Source organism: Equus przewalskii, chromosome 1, assembly GCF_037783145.1.
Source record: "Equus przewalskii isolate Varuska chromosome 1, EquPr2, whole genome shotgun sequence".
Classification (NCBI taxonomy): domain Eukaryota; kingdom Metazoa; phylum Chordata; class Mammalia; order Perissodactyla; family Equidae; genus Equus; species Equus przewalskii.
The window spans coordinates 122410536-122434973 of record NC_091831.1 but is presented as its reverse complement, the minus strand read 5'-3'; the positions used below and the strand labels follow the sequence as shown (position 1 = coordinate 122434973).

Sequence of the window (24438 nt, the reverse complement as noted above, 5' to 3'; positions counted from 1 at the left end):
TGAGTGAATAAATGAATAAAAATACGTGAATAAATAGACTAAAGCTACGTAAAGAACACTTTTGTGTGGGCCCTGGGCAATAGAAAGGAAGAATAAACTTAGAAACTCCATTGATGATTTAGCTCTAAGGCTACCAGCGTAAGTAGAGCCCCCATAGGCAACAAATTGTCGTGGACTCCACCTTTGAACCGAAAGGTTTTTGTTATGTATTCAGTTCAGCTGCTTGTTATCATCAGAGTTTTTGGAAAAGTGCCATTAAATTTTTAGCAAACGTGATTTTTAAATGTTTGGAAAATTTGTATGAAAACTTCAAAAAATGGCTAATGTTTCTCTTCAAGCCACTAAAAAGGGCTCTTTAATTATGAGGGTTATTTAGCTTTAAAATTTTTCAATAAGAGGAAAAGCATGGGAAATCAGGAGACCTGGGTTCTAGCCCTAGCTCAGATTCTGGGTCATGATACCAAAAACCCTCAGCATTTGGTGGGGATTGTTTCACGTGACAACACATATTGATCATTAAGAAAATGGGGTGGGTGGTTATAGAGGGACAGGAAGAGTGTATCAACATGGATCTTTTGCCTTGTTGCTTTTCTATCTTTCTATTTTCCTTGCAACTTTGGAAATGAATAAGAATAATAGTTATGGTATATACTGGTGAGGTATTGCTTGAGCTATGAATAGACTCAAGTGGCAGAAGCTGAAATTTGGCATCTTCTAAAATAATTGTCACTTTAACACAGAGTTGACAATTTATTGCCATCTAGCTTTAGAAACATGATTGTAACTGATACGCCAAATGCATCCATGATCTTTAAGCGTAAAATTTTCTTTGGGTACCCTCTCTTTTTGTCTTGCAGAATATCTAGCCTTCTTTTGTTTTTTTAATTTTTTTTTTTTTTTAATGAAGATTAGCCCTGAACTAACATCTGCCACAATCTTCCTCTTTTTTGCTAAGGAAGATTGGCCCTGAGCTAACATCCGTTCCCATCTTCCTCTACTTTATATGTGGGAGGCCTGCCACAGCATGGCTTGATAAGCAGTGTGTGGATCTGCACCCAGGATTGGAACTGGTGAACCCCAGGCCGCTGAAGTGGAGCTCGTTAACCACTACGCCACCAGGCTGGCCAGTGCTTTTTTTTTTCCCTTGTCCCACAGATACCTAGAGTTCTTACGTGGCCCCCTGGCCAGCCAATGATACCTACCTGACCCCAGGTTGCAGTCCTTTTCTAAAATGTCTTCCCTTTCCCTGGCCCCAGGAAAAATATCCATTCTCTTAGTTAACCTGGTGTTGATCTGATTTTAATAACCCAAGTGAAAGAAGCTTAACTTTGGAGTGGGTATAGGAAACTGTTTGCATTTTCAGAGTAGCTTGTTATAAATTTGTTAACATGCTCAGTGGTGCAGAGAGATTTTGTGTCTTTTTTCTAAGCACTGCTATATCTACCCCATTAGGAATATTTCTTTCTACCAACCCCCAGTCAGCCAGAAAACCAAATGCATGGAGTCAGCAGGATAGCCGTCCTCCATCCACTCACTGTCCCTCCCTCTCTTAAAGTGGCCTTGGTCCTGAGTAAAAATAGTGGCATTGCTTAGATTGAGAATTGACTTGTCCCAGTCATCTGCAAATAACTGAAATAGAATTCCTTAAGGTAGAACACCTTTTTATTATAGATTTGGGGGAAAAAATTACAAAAGAACAACAGATTCCTACTTGCTTCAGGGAAAGACATACAAAAATTTTAAAAGTCTCAGAAGTATATACATATTAAGTATAACCCTTTGAATTATATAGATAAATTCGAAATACCAAGCAATAGAAAAAAGAACCCATGCTAAAAACATTTTTAAACACAAAAATAGAACTTCGAAAAAGTTTAGTTTTAATTAAGCTTTCTCATCACTTTTTATTCCTATCCAGTGCCATTCCTACGTGCTAAAATTTTAGATAACCAAATATAGGCAAAGATGTGGAACTAAATATAGTTATTCTACAAGTATATATTTATATATGCTCTGAGGGAATGGGCAAAGAATCTTCCTAGGAGCCTCCCCGGGCTCCGGGGGAGCCGGTGAAGAGGGGTCAGTATCACACAGCTGAGTTTCCAGTGGATGATCGTGCCCTTAGCAGAGAGGAGAGGCAAGTGTCTATTTTCAGCCCTCTGATCTAGTTGACATGCCGCTTTAACACATTAACTTTGATAATGGAGACTTTACCAGAATAGTGATTTTTTTTGCGTCAGTGTATATAGTTTAATTAGAAACGTTTCAACATTGCACAGTGTCTTTCAGTAGTCTAGATCTGCTTTTTCTCAACAGGTTTCTGTGAGAGAATGGAGCCCCAGTGCCCTAAACCAGTGGTTCTCAAAGTGAGGTTCACGGACCAGTAGCATTAGCAACACCTGGGAGCTTGTTAGAAATGCAGATTCTTGAGCCCCAACTCAAAAACACTAAATTAGAATGAGGTGAGAACCAGCACTTGGTGTTTCAATAAGTTCTCCAGGTGATTTGAGGTACTCTAAAATTTGAGAACTACTGCCCTAAGGCATCCATTACATGTGATGAATTAACTTCTTCCCTATTCATCTAGGATGGTACTAGTTACCTAGAAATATTTCAACTTAGTACTATTTCTTTTAGTGGTCTACATATAATTATTAATTTTCAGACATTGTAATTTATGCTATGAAGCTTGGAACATTAATTAATCCCTTTCCTTTTCCTCTCTCTCCATCAAGATTATCCACCATGTTAGTACTAATTATTGGACAGGAAAATTAAAGTATCATTAGTTTGTTCTTGCTATGTTTAAACACAAAGGCATATAAATTTCTGTCAAATTAAAATTTCAGATATCCCTTAACTGTATAAATTTCTGTCAAATTAAATTTTTAGATAGTAAATTTTTGTATCTCCAATGGGAGTAATTATTATTTGTAGATTATTTTTTTCTTTGAGTATAATAGACCATTATTGAGATGTGTAAATGCACAGGGTAGATAAAGGTCATTTGTACTTTGTTTTAGAATGCATGTTTGGTAGCTACTTTTAAGGAATAGACTCCTTTGAAAGTGTAATAATTAGTCTGTGCTCCTTGGATACTGACCTGCTACAAAAATTGCATTATGTAATTCCTGTCACAATGAACTTTTTTACAGGAGAAGAAAAGGTTAACAATTAACAACGTAGCTCGAAAGTGGGACTTGCAACAACATCGAGTAACCAGTATTGCTGCAAATCAAGATAGAAAAGATTCTGATTCTCCTTCTCAGGACCCCTGTCAAGTCGATGGAAGCACCATCTCTGCATTTCCAGAAGAAACAGGGTATGGAATGGTATTCTTTCCAGATACGAGTGTCTTTGGAGAACTGAATTTGGAGCAGAAATGGGACTATTTCACATATAATTATTTAAAGATAGTTTTCTTGGGGCCAGCCCCATGGCGTAGTGATTAAGTTTGGTGCGCTCTGCTTCAGCGGCCCAGGTTCCCAGGTTTGGATCCCAGGCGTGGACCTACACCACTTGGCAGCCGTGCTGTGGCAGCAACCCACATATAAAGTGGAGGAAGATTGGCACAGATGTTAACTCAGGGCTAGTCTTCTTCAGGAAAAAAAAAATAGTTTTCTTAAGAAAACCTACTGAAATTAGAAGTTTAAATTTAAAAGTTAAGATGGAAATATTAAAAATATAATCTAACCCATAATTTAAAAACCCTTCAGTGGTTTCCTATTTTTCATAGGAAAAAATCTAGATTAGCTAATAAAGGCTATGAGGTCCTCTCTCCACCTCACCTACTTTATTCCATACCATCAGCCACTTTATTCTCACGCTGCAGCCTCAATGAGTTTTGGTTCGGTTACTTCCTGCCTCAGAAACTTTCTCCTGGAAACAGTTGTATTTTCCCCTGACACCGCTTCCCTGCACCACTTCCCTCACCTGCCCTGGCTAACTCCAACCCAGCCTGGAGGTATTAAATTTAAACCCCACACCCTCTGAAAAGCCTTCGCTAACCTTCCCAGCAACTAATCTAGGTCAGATACCCTTTTTGTCTCTCAGTACTCTGCACTTCCCCCTTTTAGCACTTACCGTAACCATAATTAAATAACTAATGGGTAATGAGTTCTTTCATATCTGTCTTCCCCGCTAAAAGGTAAGCTTCAAGAGGAAGCTTGACCTCTGTTGTGTCCCCAGCAGCCAGCACAAAACCTTACTCCTTACTGGTGGTATTAAGCAATTCGGCATAAAATATGAATAATTACTCCAGTTGTGTTCTACCATATCTGTCTATTCCAGGGACTCACAACCTCTTTTCTTCTATGATGCGTGTCGCATATTACATACCCCTAGTTCATGAGCAAATCTGAGCACACTGTCTAGGCTTCACGTATTTCTCTTTCTCTTCCACTTGATATTGGAATCAAGTAAATGAGAGGGGCATAAAGCATATTTATCTTTATAGTTTATTTGTAATTTTAAATATATGTGTAATTTTAAAATAAAGCCTAAAAATCAAAGATAGAATGCATTTCAATTTTGTTTCATTTGATGAAGCAGTTATCTAATGACCTTACCCAAATTCTGAAACACATTTCAGACTAACTATACTGTAACTTTATTTCAGGTTTTTAGGCAGTATTCTTTAAGCTTTTTGTATAGAAAGAATGTAATAAAGAAAGTAATTTAGGAAGCATTAGAATAATATTTTGAAAGTTTTCTGAAGTTAAAGAGTCTGGCATATGTTTAGATGAGTATACTTCAAAAATTTTAGTTATAGGAGTAATTTATATTGATCAGTGTACTTCTCTCAGCTGTCCTGGGTATTCCCTTGTAGGACTGCTCAGCTCTTTCAGCTAGAAAAATAAGGCAACAAGAATAGAAATTCTAATTAAGTGATAATTTATATAACAAACATATCATTTTATATTGCCCTAGAGCTTTATTTAATATCATTTAAATGTCAAAATATAATTATACTTGATTAGAATTATATCACTTTATAAAGATAAATCTTTATATCTTTGGATTTAGACTTAGGAAATACTACACATCAGTTCTATTTCTGATTTCTCTTTTTAACAAAATATTTTTCCTGTATTCCTTAAGAAGGTTTCCTGGTCCCAAGTTTATCCAAATAATCTTGCAAATTTTATTCTAAAGTTTTAATAAGCTTTTAAAAGTTAGTCCTTTAATACATCAAATTTATTTTTAAATATGATGTTAGGTGAGAGTCTAACAATTTTATTTCAGTTGACTATTCAATTTGCTAATAGCATTCCTTAATTAAGCTATTCTCTTTTTAAATGAGAATGCCATTTTCATCTTGTTTAAGTTCCCATAAATATTTGAATGTATTTCTGGATTTTCTATTCCATTTTACTATTCTGTTTATCTGCTTTATGCCAATACCAGACTATTTTGATTATAGTAGTTTTGTAGTGAGTTTTAATATCTAGTAGGGGAAATCTGCTTTCATTATTTTCAAAGTTTCAATTCTTGCACACTTGTTCTTCCATATTAATTTAAATGTAAAATCATTTAATCTAAATAGAAATGTTAAGAATCTTATTCAAATGCCATTTAAGTTATTCATTTCAGAAAGATTGACAGTTGTAAGCTAATAAATCATCACTTTAAAAATCATGGTATATCTCTCCATTTTTTCAGGTCTTGTTTGGTATCCAGAAGGAGCTAACTGGGGAAGTGTTGAAAGATTAAGGGAAAATTCTGAGGAACTAAATGAGGTTAGAGACCATGAAGTTGTAGCAACCATAGTCTGAATTGTTGAGTGGGTATTCCAGGAGCACAGAAACTAGATACAACAGTAAAGAAGCTAAATGTCTGATAAAGAATGAGGAGACAAAGGATCAAAGATAAGGAATAAGAAATTCAAGTATAATGACAAAAGAAAGAAATGATGGGTCCTATGGTCTAGGCTAGATTTTTAAGGAATTGAAAAACAGAAGGTTGCCGACAGATTGGGAGAAAATTTAGTGTTTCTGGTACTGGAATTGTAAATGAAGTTGAAGATGAGAAGTATATAAAGTAAGAGGGTTAATAGTGACCTAGAATGGTGGGAATTTTTGGTCAGAGTAAGTTTTTGAAGTTGAAGATTTTAGAGGTGGAACATATCTACGTAATGAAAATGTTAAAAGCAATTTGGAGGCCATTGTTGGGCCATGGGAATGGATTGTTGGAGAAGAGTAGAAGTAAAAGTCATCAGAGGAGAGAAGATCTGTTGAAGCTATTGTCATAGACACTAAAGTTGTTGGTGGTAGAACTAGGCGTGGAAGCAAGGGCCGAGGTATTCAACAATGACCATCTCCTCGCAATCTCAGCCGTGCATCCTATGCTCTTGTTAGAGGGCTGTTCACTCTTCAGGTTTTATTAGTGTTGGGGCGGCAGTGAGTGAAGTAGGGTTTTTGTTTACTAATTGGCTCTTTTACCCAGCAAAACTCTCTCTGATAGGTGTTTTCCAGAGTATTAATGTGACTTTCCTATGACTTTGAACTTTTTAAGCAGCTTATGGCCCCAAATTTTGTGACCTTCTAAAATAATTTAAAATTATAGTGTTTACTTTTGTGTTTCAAAAACAAGCAATCAGTTCCAAGAGAAAGAGGAAGTGTCTGTTAGTGAAAATTCTTGTGCCTTATAGTTACTGCCAAGAGTTTCAGAATTTTTATTAGGAGTTCCACAAAGTCAGAGGCTTTTTAAGCAAGGACCACAAAGGAAAAGTTTGGGAGAGACGGGAAAAGTGATGAATGGGTTCAATGGAGAGGATACGGAGAACAGGAATGAATCATTAGGAAAGAGAGCCATAGTTTCTGACAAAAGATTTATTTTCTGTTCATGTCAGTTCAAAGTGCCATGGAGACACCATTATGTTATCTTGGTCTGACCCTTTTGTTTTGGTGAGGAAGTTTGGCCCTGAGCTAACATCTGTTGCCAATCTTCCTCTTTTTGCTTGAGGAAGATTGTCACTGAGCTAACATCTGTGCCAGTCTTCCTCTACTTTGTATGTGGGACACCGCCACAGCATGGCTTGATGAGCAGTGTGCAGGTCTGTGCCTGGGATCTGAACCCACAGACCCCAGGCCGCCAAAGTAGAGCATGTGAACTTAACCACTATGCCACCAGGCTGGCTCCAGTCTGACCCTTTTTAATGACCTAAAAACTGTTAAATCAAGGAGACAGATGATATTTATATATGAAGTCAGAAAAATGAAACTTTTGAGAGTGTGAATTATTGGTGGAGACCATAAAGCAACATCAGTTACTTATAACTTCTAGTGGTTGCAGATAATTTCTTCAGTGTAGTTTGTGGTTATCTGATTCCTGTAAAATCTCTTACATCAGAAAGGTAGAATTATTTCTAAAAGAGCTTGTTATACCTTGTATACGTCTATACCAGGTGCTCTTAACCAGAGGATCCATATTGACTTTTTGAACTTTAAGACCTTATTTTACTTGGACTGTCCACACCATTTGACATAGTTGACACTCTGCATTGTCGAAAGGCTCTCTGCACTGACTTTCTTGAGAGCATATTCACCTGATTTTCCTTTTACCTATGTGGCTACTCTTTTCTTTTTTTAAGTATATCTTGCCAACTCCTTTTCTACCAAATCTCTAAATGTATATCATGCTATTTCTTGATTTATAAGATTTAGATATACTTTTTGCTCATATATGTCTTTGACTTTAAATACTATTAATATTGTGAAGATATCAATAACTGTATCTTTTCTTTTATGGTTTACCTATTTAGATTGCATTTAAAGAAAAAAATCTTTTACCACATTGAGATTATAAAAATATCTCCCATTTTGTCTTCCTGAAGGTTTAACATTTAGCTGTTCATATTTTAGTTTTTAACATGGAATTGATTTTTTAAGTTTGAGGTTGGGATCTGATTTGTTTATTTTTCCTCTATAGAGATAACCAATTGCCCTAGTGTTATTTATTGAATATGCTTTTCTTTCCCCACTGATCTGCAATGCTACTCTGACTTTTGTTGGCAGTGGGAGCAGTAGGTGGCAGGGTCCTTTTATAGATCTTCAACTGATGCCCCTGTGTTCACTCTCACTTCTCACTCCTTCTTCTATTATATCTACTGTTCTTTCCTTTCCAAAGTTCTACTGGGCATGTTGGCTGCCATCTTTGTTCTTGTCCCCAATGCATATTCAAAGCAATGGCTTCCTTTGTCCTTCTTTGTCACTCAACATTCTTCACTTTCCAGCTTCCAGAATTTTGCTGAAACTTCTTGCTGCAGATTGTTATTGCTGTTGTGGGTTTATACCATGTTAATCACTTAGAGTCTTAGAGGGAAAGGTTTCACACATGTGCTCAGCCTGTCTGCTATTTTATCTGAAAGTACAAAGTGAATGTTTTAAATATTAGAAGTTGTGTTACTACATTCTCTGTAAATCTTTAAAAATATAATTAAATTTCATCTTTCTGGAATGATATAAGCCTGGCTCTTTCTAAAGGTAGAAAGGCAGTCAGAGGGCCACAAAGTCTCTTCCTTAGTGTTCTGATTTGTTTTTTTAATACTACATAAAGTTTTCCATTTTTAGCAATCCCATTTATAGTCTTTAGTATTTCATCATGGCAAAAAAGTGGCTAATTCTTGTGTTACAGTGTCTGTGACCTTTGGCTTATGGGTGTGTAACTAAATGCCTGGAAACAAGTATCCATGAAAAAATTATAGGCACATTAAAGGGAAGAAATTCTGTAAAACTTTGGTATATCCCATTAATGATTTCACTGTTCACTGTACTTGGGACAACTCTACAGTAAAATGACATATTGCAGCTTTCTTTCTCCTGCCAGAAATGGGAAAACACTTGGTGTAATGTTTTCTTTGCTTACATTGGATGCATGCAGTGAAACTGGTTTATTTTTGGTCATTTCCTGTCTATGAACACTATGCTATTTTAGCCAACACTACTATAATAAAACATAATGCATAAAATGAATTTCCACACCTATGAATGTTGTAATAGAAATTCATAAAATACGTTATTATAGGAATCAGCGCCACTTATTCATTGGGAAAAGAATCTTCCGAAATATTTTAAGTCTTTCTGTTCTAGCCTGTTATGGAAAGCCTAAAGATTAAAAAAAAACACACACCAGAAAAACCCATAATCCTCTGAAATACTGTCTTTTTTCTATTTAGGCATTTAAGAGTAAATTCTCCGTTTAGCCTGGCTTCAGAGACTCATTGCTTTATTGCATTGAATTGGTCACCCTCTCTTCTCTTAGGGTCCTATACTAATCAAGAAGCATAGAATGTTTTTCTGATTCATTCTTATATAAACATTGAGTTGAATAAATGAGCACAGGACTTGAAATTAACCACTAAAGATCTTGAAGAGAATTCCTATTTGATGGCAGACTGCCTACTGTTATATAAATAACATTTGAGTTGGGGAATTTATGTGGAAATGTATTGGAATTCATGAGAAAACAAATTTTAAAACATGTATCCTCCATAGAATACCACCACATTTCTTAGAGTGTAAATTCAGACCAGACAGAGGTAGGAACCTCTACCAGGTACCCAGTCACCTACTCTAAAGCATTCGAGTAACACTTGATTCTTCCCCCTCCCTCATTCCCCACAATCAACGACTTAAGTCCTACTTTTATTTTCTCTTAAATCTCTGGTATATCTATGTTCTCTTCTTTTATTAAAAATAGTCACTAAAATGTATTGAGCTAAGCATGAGATATGGTTTAGAATATTATTTCTAGTCTTCGTAACAACTCTAAAAAATATATGTATTATGATCACCATTTTACATCCAAGGAAACTGAAACTGCAGAGAAATTCAATAGCTTGCCCCAAAAGTCATCTGTTTGTCACTGCAGATCTGTGATTTGAACTAAGGTCCATCTGATTTTCTTGCCAATGGCATTTGCACTACACCATGCCCTCTTTTTTTGTTATGCTCTTATATCGTCTAGTTGACACTATTGCGCTGGTCTTCCTACTATTCTCCCTCCCTCCAGCCTCTCCCTGCTACATCCTGCACAAAGTTGACCAACTTACTGTCTCAAGTGGGTCCCTGAGGGCAGAGAACATGTCTTATTCATCTTTGTATCCCCAGCACCAGCACCTAACTCCATGCAGGGAACATTAGAGGTCTAAAAAACTTGTGTTAAATATGGTCCTCTTACTTTTTTATTTAAAAATCTTTTTCTGCTCTTCAACATTATAGGGTAAAATCTGACTTTCCACCTTCATTTTCAGCTACAACTCCCCCATATGTTTCAGTGTTCCAGCCATATTGAAATTGTTCTTAACAATGTTACACATAATTAGGCCTCTGTGCCTTTCTTTGTTCTGTTTTTCTTGCCTAACGTGTGCTTCCTCCTCCTACTTCTGATGAAATTCTACTATTTATCATTCAGGGACCAGTTCAAATGCTACCTCCTTTGGAAATCTGACTTCTTCCCTCTAGAAGAATTAGTTATTCCTTCCTCTGTAGTTCCATAGTGTATTGTTTAAATATTCATTATATGACAATAAGCACATTATATTAGAGTTAATATATATATATATATAATATATATATATATATATATCCTGCTCTCCACTCTCCATCAAGATTGGGAGCTCTTTAAGAGCAAATAAGTCTTAATTTATCTTTATATCCCCAGTGCCTACCATAATACTTATACATAATAAGCTCTCCAGATTAACCTATTTGCTTAAGGAGGTTGAAGTCATTTCAGTTTAGAAATTATATCCCATGTATTTATTAAATTAATTGCAGGGTATGGTTAGAGCAGTTATATTTCTGGGACAATAGCCCAATAAAATTGAGGAAAAATTCTGATATATCCAAAAACTTGCACGTGATTTCTATACTGATTGTCCTTATCAGTACAGAGGAGTTAGTTGCCTGTGCCAGAATTCTTCAGAAAATGTTTGGTGAATAAATGAATGAATGAACAAATGAAATAATATGTATGCATGTATGTCTAAAAAGATGTGGACATATCTACCAAGAATACAAGAAAAACTGGAAGAACAACCACCAACATATAAACATTGGTTAGCAAACTTTCTAAGATGTTTATTTATTTATTTATTTGGTGAGGAAGTTCGGCCCTGAGCTAACATCTGTGCCAATCTTCCTCACTTTTGCATGTGGGACGCCACCACAGCATGGCTTGATTAGCGATGTGTAGGTCCCTGCCCAGAATCCCAACCCATGAACCTCGGGGCACCAAAGTAGAGTACATGAACCTAATCACTATGCCATCAGGCCAGCCCCTCTAAGTTATTTTTTATGGAAATCAGAGGACACCTTCCTAGAGGAACAGGTTCCTCTGTTCCATATTGGCCAGAGTTTGAGGCTAAACTCAAGCCTCATTCAGAAAATAACTGAAATGGGTTAGGTATTGGATGAGCTGTTTAACAGGTGCTGTGTCTCCTATTGAGGAGGCTGGACCTGTCTACAGTCCAGCACTTGCCGTGTGCTTTACTGAATGTCCATGTGAGATCTACATAAACTGGAGGTTACTTCTGCTGTTTTGCTGAGTCCAGGCTTGTTTTTATTTTTTCGCTCATTTTCCCAACAGTTTGCTTGACTAACCTTTAAACAGAATAAGTAATCCCTTTCTGATGATACACTTTTCATTTTGTAGTTTATATTCTTAAACTTTTAATCACATGGAAAGAGAAAAGCAAGACACTTCCAAATATATCATATAAAACACCACTTCTCAAAGGATTTATTCATGTTTTTTGTACATAGCTCTAATTCCCCATCATTTTTACTTTAAAACAAACTTCTTTTGCTGGGTATCATGGCCATCAGGCATCACTACATCAACTAGCTAGCTTTTTTTCTTGCCTTGACCTTACTTCTTCATTATTTGTCTTTGCCTCACCTGAGAAGACCTTCTTGCTAACCCTTTTCTGTGTCTGTCTCACTGATTCTGCCTCTTTGCTCAAACCAGTTTATGATTGGAACATCCTTTTTAAGATTCAATAGATACTCATACAAAACTTTATAACTGTCTCACTTCGTTAAGCCGTTCAAGAAGTGTTTGTTGAGCACAACATGTGCTAGGAGTTGTGCTAGATTCTGGATCTACTATAGTGAATGTGACAAAGTTTGAGCCCTTAAAGATCACAAGATTTAGCAAGAGAGACAAGTAAACAGGTAATCGCAGCACATCATGGTAAGTGCTGTAATGGGAGTATGCACTCTTTTCATCAAGCCTTCTTTATTTTAGTAGCAGTGAAATCTAACTCTTATCCTTTATCCTCCATCCTGGGGGATGAAATGATTATATGCTCTACATAGCACAACACAAAGCTTTCGCACAAAGCACAATATAAGGAAATCTTGTTTCTCATCTTATTTTTGTTCTATTATCAGCCTTTACCTTTCAGGATTATCGTCTAAGATTCTTCATATGCTACTGCTCATTGAATTGTTGTCATATAATAATCATTGTCTTGAGCACTAGTCTGGCAGAAATCAAGCTTTTTTGTATTTTCTTGGTTGCATATTTACTTAGAATTGACTGATGTTATTACCCAGCTTGTTATTATGTAGACAAATGTGTTACAGGTTAACTGGTGTCTCCGAAGTAGGTACATAGAAGTCTAGTAAAGCATGATAAACCAACAGGGTGATGCTTTGTCAGTCTTGGTCCCAACAACAGCATTATAAAAATTTCAAAGATCTTTAAGAGCCCACACTAGACCCCAGTGCCCCCAAAGATGAAAAAGTATAGTCTTTAGCCTTGAGGAACTCGCTGTCTGATAGCAGAGACAAAATTGTAGACATGTAATTATGATAGCACGTGAGAAGTGATGTGTTGGGGCAGTGTACAAAATTCCATAGGAGCACAAAGGAGGGCAAGGCACTAATACCAATAAGGGCAAATAAATACTGTCTGGAAGCAAAAATCCCAGAAGGAAGACACGTAGAACAGAAGCCAAGCATTGTCAGAGTTTTGAGACTGCATAAAACAAATAGTTACGTTTCTATTCACAAAGCAGAAAATTTGAGTTGGATCGAGCTATTTGTTTTCTTTCGCTATCATTTAGGTAACGTTTTACAGAAAATATGGATTCTACTTTGGAAATAATAGCAATTATTATATTCAGTAGAGTATGTGAAGTGATTTTATATACAATTTAATATATATAAAATATGATATATAATTAATTTATTAAAATATTTAATAAATATAATATATTTAATATATAATATAATATTGTTTTTCATCATTTCTTGTTTCAGATGGGGAGGAAATCTTCATTGATTTTACTGCTTGCTTATAACTGTAGTATACATACACTTGCAAAATTTCAAACAACATTGAAGTATCCAAAAATAGAAAGTCAAAGTTACCCTTCCAACCTTTGAGATAAACTATTGTTAACAGTTATTATGTGTCTTCCCAAGTGTTTTATAAACATTTTTGTATTATATGGTTCTTACTGTAGAAATATTGTTTTGTAAAATACATTGTTTTTTTCCCCAGCCAAACAGTGGAGTATTTTCTAACTTAAGAAAACCTATTTGTATTGACATGAAAAGATATCTACAATATATTAAATGGATTGTTTTAAAACTAAATAGAATATCAATTCTCTTTCATTAATATAAATTGATATAAATAATTTGAATTTAAAGGCAGTACTTTTTTGTTGACATGTACCTCTTTTTTTGAATTAAAGTATGTGACTAGAAGAGTACAAAACTTCCAGATATTCCATTGAAAATTAGTCTTTGGTGCTCTGGGTTTAATTATTGAAATGAAAAAGTGAATATAAAATTTCCAATATGATTTCCAATAGGTCTTTACATTCTTTTATTTACTGTGCATGATTAGACTTTCATTTAAAATTGTATGTTGGGTTTCCCAGGTCTCTGGACTCGGCGCTCAGCAATGCTTTACAAGGTTTATCTGTCACAGACACACACCTTGTTGAAGTGGATGGGGACACGCTTTCCCTGTATGGCTCAGGAGCACTGGAGTCCCTGGATCGGAATTGGAGCGTTCAAACAGCAGGAATGGTGACAACAGTGTCCTTCACTTTCATAGAATTTGATGAAATCGTCCAAGTGCTTCCCAAACTGAAGATCAAGTTTCCCAATTCTCTGGTAAACATTTCCTTTTGGTAGTATATTTAAATTCTTCTCAGTTATGATTTGTGTGTTCAGGCCAAAGACTTGTTTTAACTTTTATTTATGTAGTTTCTGTCTGGCAGGGAGACTAAGCTTTTGTGTTGGTTTTCTGAATCTGGAATTTAAATTAGTATTCATAAATGGCCTTGCAGTTTCCTGTTAATACTGGAAGTTATCTCTCTGGAAAATGATTCTTTATGGAATATAAAGGATTAATATAATTTTATTCAAATTATATAGTTCTACTTTATAAAGCATTAAACAGGATCTCACCTAACTCCATATTATATATTCATCTGCTGTACCTGGTATTAATGGGACATGTACATTATATATGATTTTTATAGTAGTCCCCTAACAATATTTAAAATAGTTTTAGTAGCTCATTAAAATTTCCTTTCCAATTATGGTATTATTGTGTTATTAGTGTGCATTTGCGGAAACTGTGGTTTCCATAATGAAGTCTCTCTTGAGTTTGTATTGTTGTTGTGTTTTCTGTTAGCTGAATGATTTCCCTCACCTGCCCTTTTATAGTGCTTTTTCCTTTTGCCATATCATCTTCCCTAGAAGATAGAATTGGAGATGGTATGTTTAGAAAAGATCATCCAAATTCACAGACAGAACACTTACATTAACGTTTCAGTTTTAATGATTTTATTTTCCTGTAGCCAGTTTAACTAGCCTACATAGTAATTGGCAAGACACAAGTAATAATGGCTGACTAATTCTTCTCAGAAGCCTTGTGAGCCCTGTTACTTATAAAGTTCTGAAATTTTCATTTCTAATCTTTCTTTTGTAGATTTAATCTCAGCGTAAAGCATATAAAATCATTGTAATGCCTGAAAGAGTCTGAATTATTGTATATTTATATAACTTGTAAGAATCTTAGCTTGTTAATAGAGGGATGTCCTTTGTAGAAAGGCACTTTGAATGCAATATTGGGTAGATTAATGGATTCCATCAGTGATGCACTAGATGGATTAAAGTTATGTAAATTTAGTACATTCAGTTGATTTAGTGTAATTGAAAACATATTAGCTAAGCCTAAAGTTTACAGATTTACTTGGGGAATGATCACTGAAGCTTTCATGTTAATATTTTAAGATAGTTAAACTCAATGGTCAGCTCTTTTTTGTGTTTTTTTATTGCAGCACCTTAAATTCAAGGAAACAAATCTTGTAATGCTGCAGCAATTTAATGCACTAGCACAACTCCGTCGCATTGACCAGCTGACAATTGATCCTCAAGGAAATCCAGTTGTCAGTTTCACACTCTGGAAATACTATGTACTGTTTAGGCTGAGCCATTTTAGTATGCAGAAGATAAATGGAACAGAGGTAAGCTAAACACTAAGAATAAAAATGTTCCATTGTAGGGGAAATAGTCATAAAAATGGTAAGGAATTTAAGTTCTCATGAGAGAACTTTTGAGAAAAATTTTTTTTAATCTTGACATTTAAAATATGAAAAAGCTAAAAATCTTTTTTTCTTTCTTCTTTATTTTGGTGAGGAAGATTGGCCCTGAGCTAACATCTGTTGCCAATCTTCTTCTTTCTGCTTGAGGAAGATTAGCACTGAGCTAACATCTATGCCAGTCTTCCTCTCTTTTGTATGTGGGACACTGCCACAGCATGGCTTGATGAATGGTGTGTAGGTCTGTTCCTGGGGTTCCAAACCTGTGAACCCAAGACCACTGAAGCAGAGTGTGTGAACTTAACCACTACACCATTCGGCGGGCCCCTAAAAATCTTTTTATCCAAAAACTTCTAAAGCGCTAGACAAATTTTGAAAATAAAATAGTAACCAGTTCATGGAGAACAGTAAATACTTTTACTCTTGCTTGTAAGCATTCAGAAATGTAAAATGTTGGTAGGATGACAGTTTAAAAAAGAACACTTCTGTAGGTAATAGGATCTTTTTTGTTTTTCAAAGTGCAGTGCAGACCGCCTGGCATGCAGGAGGGGATGGGGAAGTAATACCCAAATGTAAGCTGGTAAGGGGCATGGTAGAGGCTGGGAAGAATAACATAGAAAAACAAGAGAATGTACATAGGGAAGGAAGAGCGACTTAAAAGAAAGGAGATGAGAAGGAAAAATAAGCAAGGAGGAAAGGTAAAAGAAGAAAAAGTAAAGAGGAGAGAAAAAGGAAACGAAACAAGCCTAAGTGAACCTCTGCACTGCTTTGTTAGTAGTTTGTATGAGCTGCCTGTGGCATATCTGCATTGTATAACTCAGGCCTGGAGCCCGAATACCTGGAAAATCGTTTTATAGATAGTGAAGTTATTTTTCAGATCAGTTCTGCTAAGCTTGTCACAAGGGTAATCCCCCAGCTATCCAAAGACCATGTTCTCTTTAAATATTACTTTGGAAGAAAAGAGAGAAACTATGTTTCTTTCTATTCTATGGTGGAATTCCTGAGCTGAATTCAAATAATCCCCCAAAGGAAAAAATTGTTAATATGCCTTTAGTATTATTGTGATTATCTCTTAAAATTCAGAAGAGCTCCTTATTGTAGGGTGAACTGTAATCAACTTGGCCATGATAGCACCTGTATTTCCCTGCAGCTGATACACTACAAGGATCTCTGGCCTAGAACTCCAAAAATCCAGCTTACTATTAGGAGACTGGAGGTCTGTGGGTCAGTACACAAGAACCATGTGAAATTTGCATCAACCATGGGAGGCCCGTGACCAGTGTCAGCCGTCTTTTGAAGATGTAGGGCAAATCTGGAACCTTCAGATGACTGTTAATTTCTCCAGGTAGTTCTCAAGAGATTTGGTTCAGGCTTGTGTATTCTTGTATAACTTCTTGGTATTCCCCAGAGAGGTCCTGAGTCCCTGGCCAGATCTAATAATTAGTCTCAAAGGTTTCCAAAGCTAACTGGACTGGAAATAGAATGGTTATTTTGGCTATAGGTGAGTAATTCTCCCTCATTAATGGCCGATCTGTTATCCTGATTAACCCTAAATAGTGTATTTAGACATAGTGATCTAGACATAGATCACTACCAGAGGTGAACTAATTATTAGAGAACCTTGAAATAGAAGGGAATAGTATAATATAATTATATAAAGTAGAGAAGAATTAGAAAGAACCAATATAATTTATTCTGATTTAAACTTCCAAAAATGTCAACGCAAGGGATATTTCACCCTTTAATAAAAGACCTAAAATAAAGCCACTTATCTCATCCTTGACAATATAATATTATACTATATTTCTACTTCTCTTTGTATAAAAGAAAATGTATTGCTTGAGGTAGAGTTAAACTGAATTATGAGCATCAGGAAGAAAAGATGAAGTAGTGACCTGCACTGGCCACTAGGTGACTATATTAGACCAAACAACTTGGTTGTCAGCTAAAGAGGGATCTGAGGGAGCAGCAGTCTCATTAACTACGAAGGTCTAGGGAAGGGAAGGGAATGAGTCAGTCTGGACTGATTCATGTGTATAAGATGCTTGGGTTTATTCTTCAGAAAATGCCTGGGAGGTGTATTACAGCTAGCATTAAGAATGAATTTTTTAACGATCCAAAATCTAACTACACCAGGGTTTCTCAGCCTCAGCTCTGTTGATGTTTTGGGCCAGATCATTCTTTGTTGTGGGAGCTGTCCTATGCGTTGTCAGATGTTTAGTAGCATCCCTGGCTTCTACCTACTAGATGCCAGTAGCACCCCTCCGCCAGTTGTGATAACCAAAAATGTCTCCGGATGTTGCCAAACGCTCCCTATGGGCCAAAATGGCCACTGATTGGGAACGGCTGAATTATACAGACAAACGAATAGTATTTAAAATGCAAGCAACCTCATTTTATATTAAAGAAAATGTGCCCAGATATTAATGTAAGTCCTGCTTTTAGCTTTTAGTACTTTCTTGGTTAACATGGAAATGATCCCTCACAGGGAACACCTACGACAATTTATTCCTTGCGGGGAGAAAGAAAAGTGTAACTTCAGAATGAACAAGAGTGTCCTTGCTAGTACAATGTTCTATCTCTCAGGAAGACACAAAATTATCCTTATAGGAGCAAGGCGTGAACAATACCTTGGCTTACCTTTGACACATTATTGAAATGAATCTGTTCCATTGAACTTGAGAATTTCCTCCCAGCCTCCCAAATCACTCTACTCCAAGAAGCCATAGGGTTTCTGGGAAAAAAATCGTTAAGAATTTAGAGTATCTCAGGTATAATTCTCAGAAAACATGGCTTCTAAGTCAGAGCTAACTCATCACCTCTCAGTCGTCCTCCATTACCATGAGCTACATTTGTACATCTTCATTTTAATTAAGCTCAAGGAAGAAAAAGAAATATCAATGAGAACTCTCTTCTTACAGCCCAGGAGAATGTACTTTCCTGGACTAAAAGAAAATATTTAATCTGGACTTTCTTTGGAATTATGCTAGTTGTATCAAGCTAAGAGACAGTGTCATTTTGGACTCCTCTCCATTGTATCCCTTCAGGTGACACAGAATGATATGATAATGGCTGAAAGGCTCTTTGGAATCCTAGCACATGTAGCATCTTCTGAGTTACCCCAGTACCGTCTGATTTCAATTCTGGGTGATGCCAGGTAACCTTTAATTTCTATAGTTTTGTAGAGTTACTGTTGCACTAGAAAAGGGAAGGAAAGGAGACTAATCAAGAGGCTAGTCTATAGTCCAGGAAAGAGATCATAAGGGCCTGAACTAAGACAGTGAAAATGGAGAAGAGGATAATTTGAAAAATACTTAGAAGAGGTGTACCTGACAGAACACACTGACTGACAGGATGTGGCATGGAGTGAAGGAGAAAAGTCAAGGATGGTGTGTCAGTTATAGATAAGAGAATTCACTCTGGCTAGAGCCAGCAGAAAACAATTGATATACAAAGAATTAGTTGTCTACAAAAGCATTGGAAGGATTGGAGAAGCAGTCTCTAGACTAAGCCTCCAGAGATGACTCCCAGAATGATACCACAGAACCAGCCCACCAAGGAGACTGTCACTTTTGCTACAGTCAGGGAGCTGGGTGATCAGGAGACTGTTTATTGTCCCAACTGCAAGCTGCAGGATTGTACCAGTTTAACTACATTGGGGATCAGGAAGTTTCCCACTCTGCTCTCTAGAACTTGGCTCCAGAGCCATGTTGCCCTGCTGTAATTTACACCAACAAAATGGGTTTCTTGTGTGCTACTCCTACTTCCCCACTTAGCTCAGTTCTGGTTTCAGTCTTACCCAAGTGTATCTGATTGGTGGAATCTAAGCCCCATAAAAAATCTGTAGAAGCATTCTGAAAAAAAATACCGAGGGAGGTACTGCTACAAAAGGAACAGGAATGCAAGAAGTAGGAAGCAATGAATTCAAGAAATGATGCTGTGGAAAGAAATCAGTGAAAAATAGAGTTGTCTAAAAAATATTAATGCATAATGTAAAAAAATGTTCATAACCTTAGAATTAAAATTCCAGAAAATCCTAAGAGAAAAGAAGTTAAAGTTTGCTTAGTTCCTTTCTCTGTTTGGGAGAGATAATAGGTATTAATTAATACCAGAAATTATGAAAAAATACATGTTTAACTATGTGTATTAAAATTTTAAGGGCTACCATTAGAATAAAAGATGAGATGTACAATTTCTAAACCACTAAAAGGCAAAAACACTGACCAACAAAAAGCAGGAAGGGAAGAAAAAAGAAAAGTAAACAGGTCAGTTATCACAATAAATATTAATGAATGAAATTCTCCTATTAATAAATAGTAGCTCTCAGATTGGGTTAAAAATTGAGTTACAAGTTGTGTTTGAGAGACCCCTAAAGAAAGCAATATGTAGAGGTTGAAAATAAAGGGATGGAAAATATATAATTGGCAAATAGAAACAACAACAAACAGATATGGGAATGTTAATATTAGTGATAATAGAATTGATGACAGCAAACACTACAGTCATCCAAAAAAGATAATAATTATGAAACAATATAACCAGGATCATAGCTTCTAAATATATCAACAAAACAAGTATACATTGACAAATTCACAGTTATTGTGGTAGATATTAATCTATTTGATCATTAGATCAAATAAATCAAAATAAAAAAGAATATGGAGGATTTGAGTAACACAGTTAACACACTTTATTAAATAAATGTATTTAGAATTTTTTTCCTAGGACCTTATTCCCAATTCAGAAAAATATATATATATTCTGTTCAAACACCTATGAAATGTTTGCAAAAATTGAACATATATTAAGCTGAAAGAAAATTTCCATGTATCCCAAAAAGCATACTTATGCAAATCACTTTCTCTAATCATAATATCATAAAATTAGAAAATAATGAGCCAAAAACATATCCAGTTGTAATTGGAAAGTCCAAAAAACAGGAGAAGCAAGTTCCCAGGAAAAAAAATACATGTGCCTTTAAACTTAAAACAAGATGTTTGACCTCAGTCCAAGTTATAGATGTGAAAATTTTAAGACAGTGAGATAACTTTGTGAGGAAAGACTAAGAGTTTGATGACACACAGCATGATGAAACAGGATTCGTAGGCATTGTTGGTGGTAATGAAAGTTGATGCAACCTTTTCACAGCAATTTAGTAATACCTAAAAAATTTTAAATGTATATGCCCTTTGACTTAGTCATTTCCCTTAAAGGAATATTCTACAGATAGTTTTTTACATGAGCATAAATATATGTGTCCAAAGATTCCATTGCAGCCAGTGTTTATAATAACAAAAATAAGAAAACTCACTAAATGTCCATTAATAGAGAACTAATTACTTGCAGCTCTAAAAATAATTAGAGATTCCATTATGAAACAATCTTTAAAATGTCTTAGAAAATAAAAGTACAAGATATAGAACAGTTGTATAGTATGTTGCAATTTGTGAGAAATAGGGCATTTATGTCAGATATCCTTGTGTAATTTAAAAATATTTAATTTTTTTTCAATGATTGCCTCTAGGAGTTGAGCTGAAGACACTAAGTTTCCAAAGCATGTAGAAGCCTGCTTTTCACTGTATGTCTGCGTGCACTGCTCAAAGCTTTTTGGTTTTTGTACTTTTGTGTGTGTATGTGAGGAAGATTGACCCTGAGCTAACATCTGTTGCCAATCTTCCTCTTTTTGCTTGAGAAAGGTTGTCCCTGAGCTAGCATACCTGCCAATCTTCCTCTGTTTTGTATATGGGATGCTACCATAGCTTTACAAGCGTGGCTTTACAAGCAATGTGTAGGTCCACGCCCAGGATTTGAACCCACAAACTCTAGGCCACCAAAGTGGAGCATGCAAACTTAACCACTGTGCCACCAGGCCAGCCCCTTTTTGTTCTTCTTTCATAATTATTATTGTAATCCTTTTTTTTTTAAAGGATTTTAAAAAATACTTTAACTCTTTTGGGTCAAAGAAGAAATTAAAGTCATAAATCACATATAAATGAATTTGACAACAAGAGCACTATGTGACAAAACCTGTGAGATGTGGCTAAAACTGTACTGAGAGGAAATTATATATCTTTAATGTACTTATTAGAAAACCAGAAAGATTAGAAATTAGTGAGTCAGACTTTCAATTCAAGAAACAATTCAATTCAAGGAAAATACCAAAGTAAAGTAAAAGAAAAGGGAGGAAAGAAATTCATAAAGATAGCACACCTTTTAAAGAAGAAATTGAAAAAAGAACAGTTGACCAGTAAAAGAAAAACTGACTCTTTATATAGACAATTTTCTAAGAAAAATCCAAGAGCTCAACTTTTAAACTTTTAGAATTAACCAGAACGTACAACAGGGAAGCCAGATGCTACATCAACACACAAAAATAATTAACATTTCCTCATGCCAATGGTAAACTATTAAAAATAGTATTAGAAAAAGTATCCCATTTACAGAGGCAATAAAAACTATAAAATACCAGGAAATCCACCTGACACAAAGTAACTATGAAGTGAACAGTGAAATTGGAAATAAAAAAGATATCTATAAAATAGAGATATACGTTATTAATGAGTTCTAAGACTTCATGTTGGAAAGATGCCAGTTTATTCAAATTAAATACCAAATTTATTAAGTTCCCAATCAAAAATCCCAATGTCATTTCTCAGGAACCTAAATAAGATGAATTTTGTATTTTAGGAAGGTATTCATCATCCCATGTTTATGAAAATATTCTGCTGTGCTTTGTAATACTTTCATAAGGTTTGAAACATTTAGTTCACAAAAATTTTGAAGTTTTATGTAATAAAAGACATCATAAAGTCAAAAGACATGAGCAGACAAGGAGAATATATTTGCAACATATTTAACAAATTTTTGTCTTTTTTTTTTTAAGATTTTATTTTTCCTTTTTTTCCCCAAAGCCCCCCAGTATATAGTTGTGTACTTTTAGTTGTGGGTCTGTCTAGTTGTGGCATGTGGGATGCCGCCTCAGCATGGCTTGATGAGCAGTGCCATATCCGTGTCCAGGATTCGAATTGGTGAAACCCCGGGCTGCCTGCTGAAGCAGAGTGCACGAACTTCACCACTCAGCCGTGGGGCCAGCCCCCATATTTAACAAATTTTTAAAGAAGTTCTACAAATTTAGTAAGAAAAAGACAGTCAACACAATAGAAGGAAAAAAGGGGTAGCATATGAGTAGAGAGTTCATAAGAATGGCCTGATTAGATAAGAAAAGATCGAACTCACTTGTAATCAGAGAAATACAAATTAAGTTAAAATAATGATATGCCATTTTTGCCAATGAGATTGACTTAAAATTTTTAAAAACAACAATATCAGGGATTTATTAGTATTCAGGGCAACATACTCTCTACACAGTTGGTAGCAGTAAACTTGATGGAGACTTTTGCAGGGAGGTGGTTTGGCAATATCTATCATATTTTTGAACCCAGAGGTTCTAATACTAGGAATGTACCCTATTGAAATACTCACACATAGGCACAAAAGATTTATATACAAGGCTGCCATTGCTTTATTGTTTGCAGTAGCCTAACTTTGGAAAGAAATAAATGCCTGTTAATAGAAAAAGCTAAATTAATCGTGATACTTATACACAATGGATGTAGTATCTATATGACACTGTCTACATTACAGTCATTATATGACTGTAAAAAAAGAAGAAAAAAAATTGAGATAGATCTCCTGTTCTGCCATGAAATGACCCAGAGACAGATAGTTAACTGAATAAAATAAAGCATAAAACAATATTTATTTTATGACCCAATGTTATTATTAAAAGCAACAGAATAAATATGTTTGCATATAAATATAGAGGCATAGAAAGGGGGCTGAAAGGATGAACGCTCGGAAGGGTGTGGATGTTAGGAGTGGTGGTGGTGTAGTTGAAGAGCAGTCTTCAAGTTTTACTCTGTGTGTCTGTACAATTTGAAACTTTTCATTGAGAATGTATTGGACTTCTTTTTCTGAAAACAGTGAGTTAGATTGTTTTGACCATTGCTGGCATTAAAAACAACTAAAAATGCCAGATAAAATAAAAACTGTATAAACATGTCGAAGAGCTGACAAGGTATAACATAATTACTACGCCAAGATCTATGGGAAAATTAGAACATTGAGAAGTAAGGTGGGCACAGAGACTGTGTTTGACCTGAAGGCATTTCAAGGAAACGTAAATTTTGGTTTGCCAGCTGTAAAGAAGGAAGGATAGGAATCAAAGCCCAAGACACCATCTAAAGTGGCGAATATAAATTGAGATCTTCCCAAGGTTAAGCTAGATCACCTATGGCTACACAATAAGAGTAAGAGTGTGTCAGAAATAAATCTACCCTTTCTCCCCACTCTCAGGATTTTCTAGGGAGTGTTGCCTTCATATGAGCAGAAAAGGGGTAAAGTGGTCTCTAAGAAGTTGTAACCAAAAACCAGTTTTCATATAGATTTGCAGCCTGAATTCATAATATTTGGATAGTTTAAAATAATATCAAAGTTTAGACAGTACTATCTCTAGATACCTGGGGAAAAAAAATGCAGCTCCTCTCTGGAGGAGGTTGCTTTCATCCTATCTCAGAGAATCCCATGGATAAGTTTTAAGGACAATGACCAGCACACAATGAAGAAACAAAACAAAACAAAACCATCACACAGAAAAATAAGGCACCATATGTATGAACTAGAAGCAAAAAGATAGACTATAGAAACGGACCTATGAATATTTTGGATTTTGGCATTATCACACATAGATTATAAAATGACTATGCCTAGTATATTTCATGGTATAAAAGACAAAGTTGAAAATATCTGGAGAAAACAGGACATTTAAAAAAGTGATCCAGCAGATCTGAAAGGAAACCAAAGGAAGT

The 24438-nt window shown here is 35.5% G+C and overlaps 1 protein-coding gene across 12 annotated transcripts in view; it reads left to right on the top strand.

Moving 5' to 3' along the window:
- Positions 1–24438, top strand: part of LRRC49 (leucine rich repeat containing 49) — a 137454-nt gene that overhangs the window by 91417 nt on the left and 21599 nt on the right. For all 12 annotated transcript variants that reach the window (XM_070621837.1, XM_070621854.1, XM_070621826.1 and 9 more), the window contains 4 exons: positions 3156–3322; positions 13898–14135; positions 15311–15496; positions 18619–18728. In XM_070621837.1, the coding sequence (XP_070477938.1) occupies positions 3156–3322; positions 13898–14135; positions 15311–15496; positions 18619–18728 (701 nt within the window). The remainder of the gene's footprint in view (positions 1–3155; positions 3323–13897; positions 14136–15310; positions 15497–18618; positions 18729–24438) is intronic.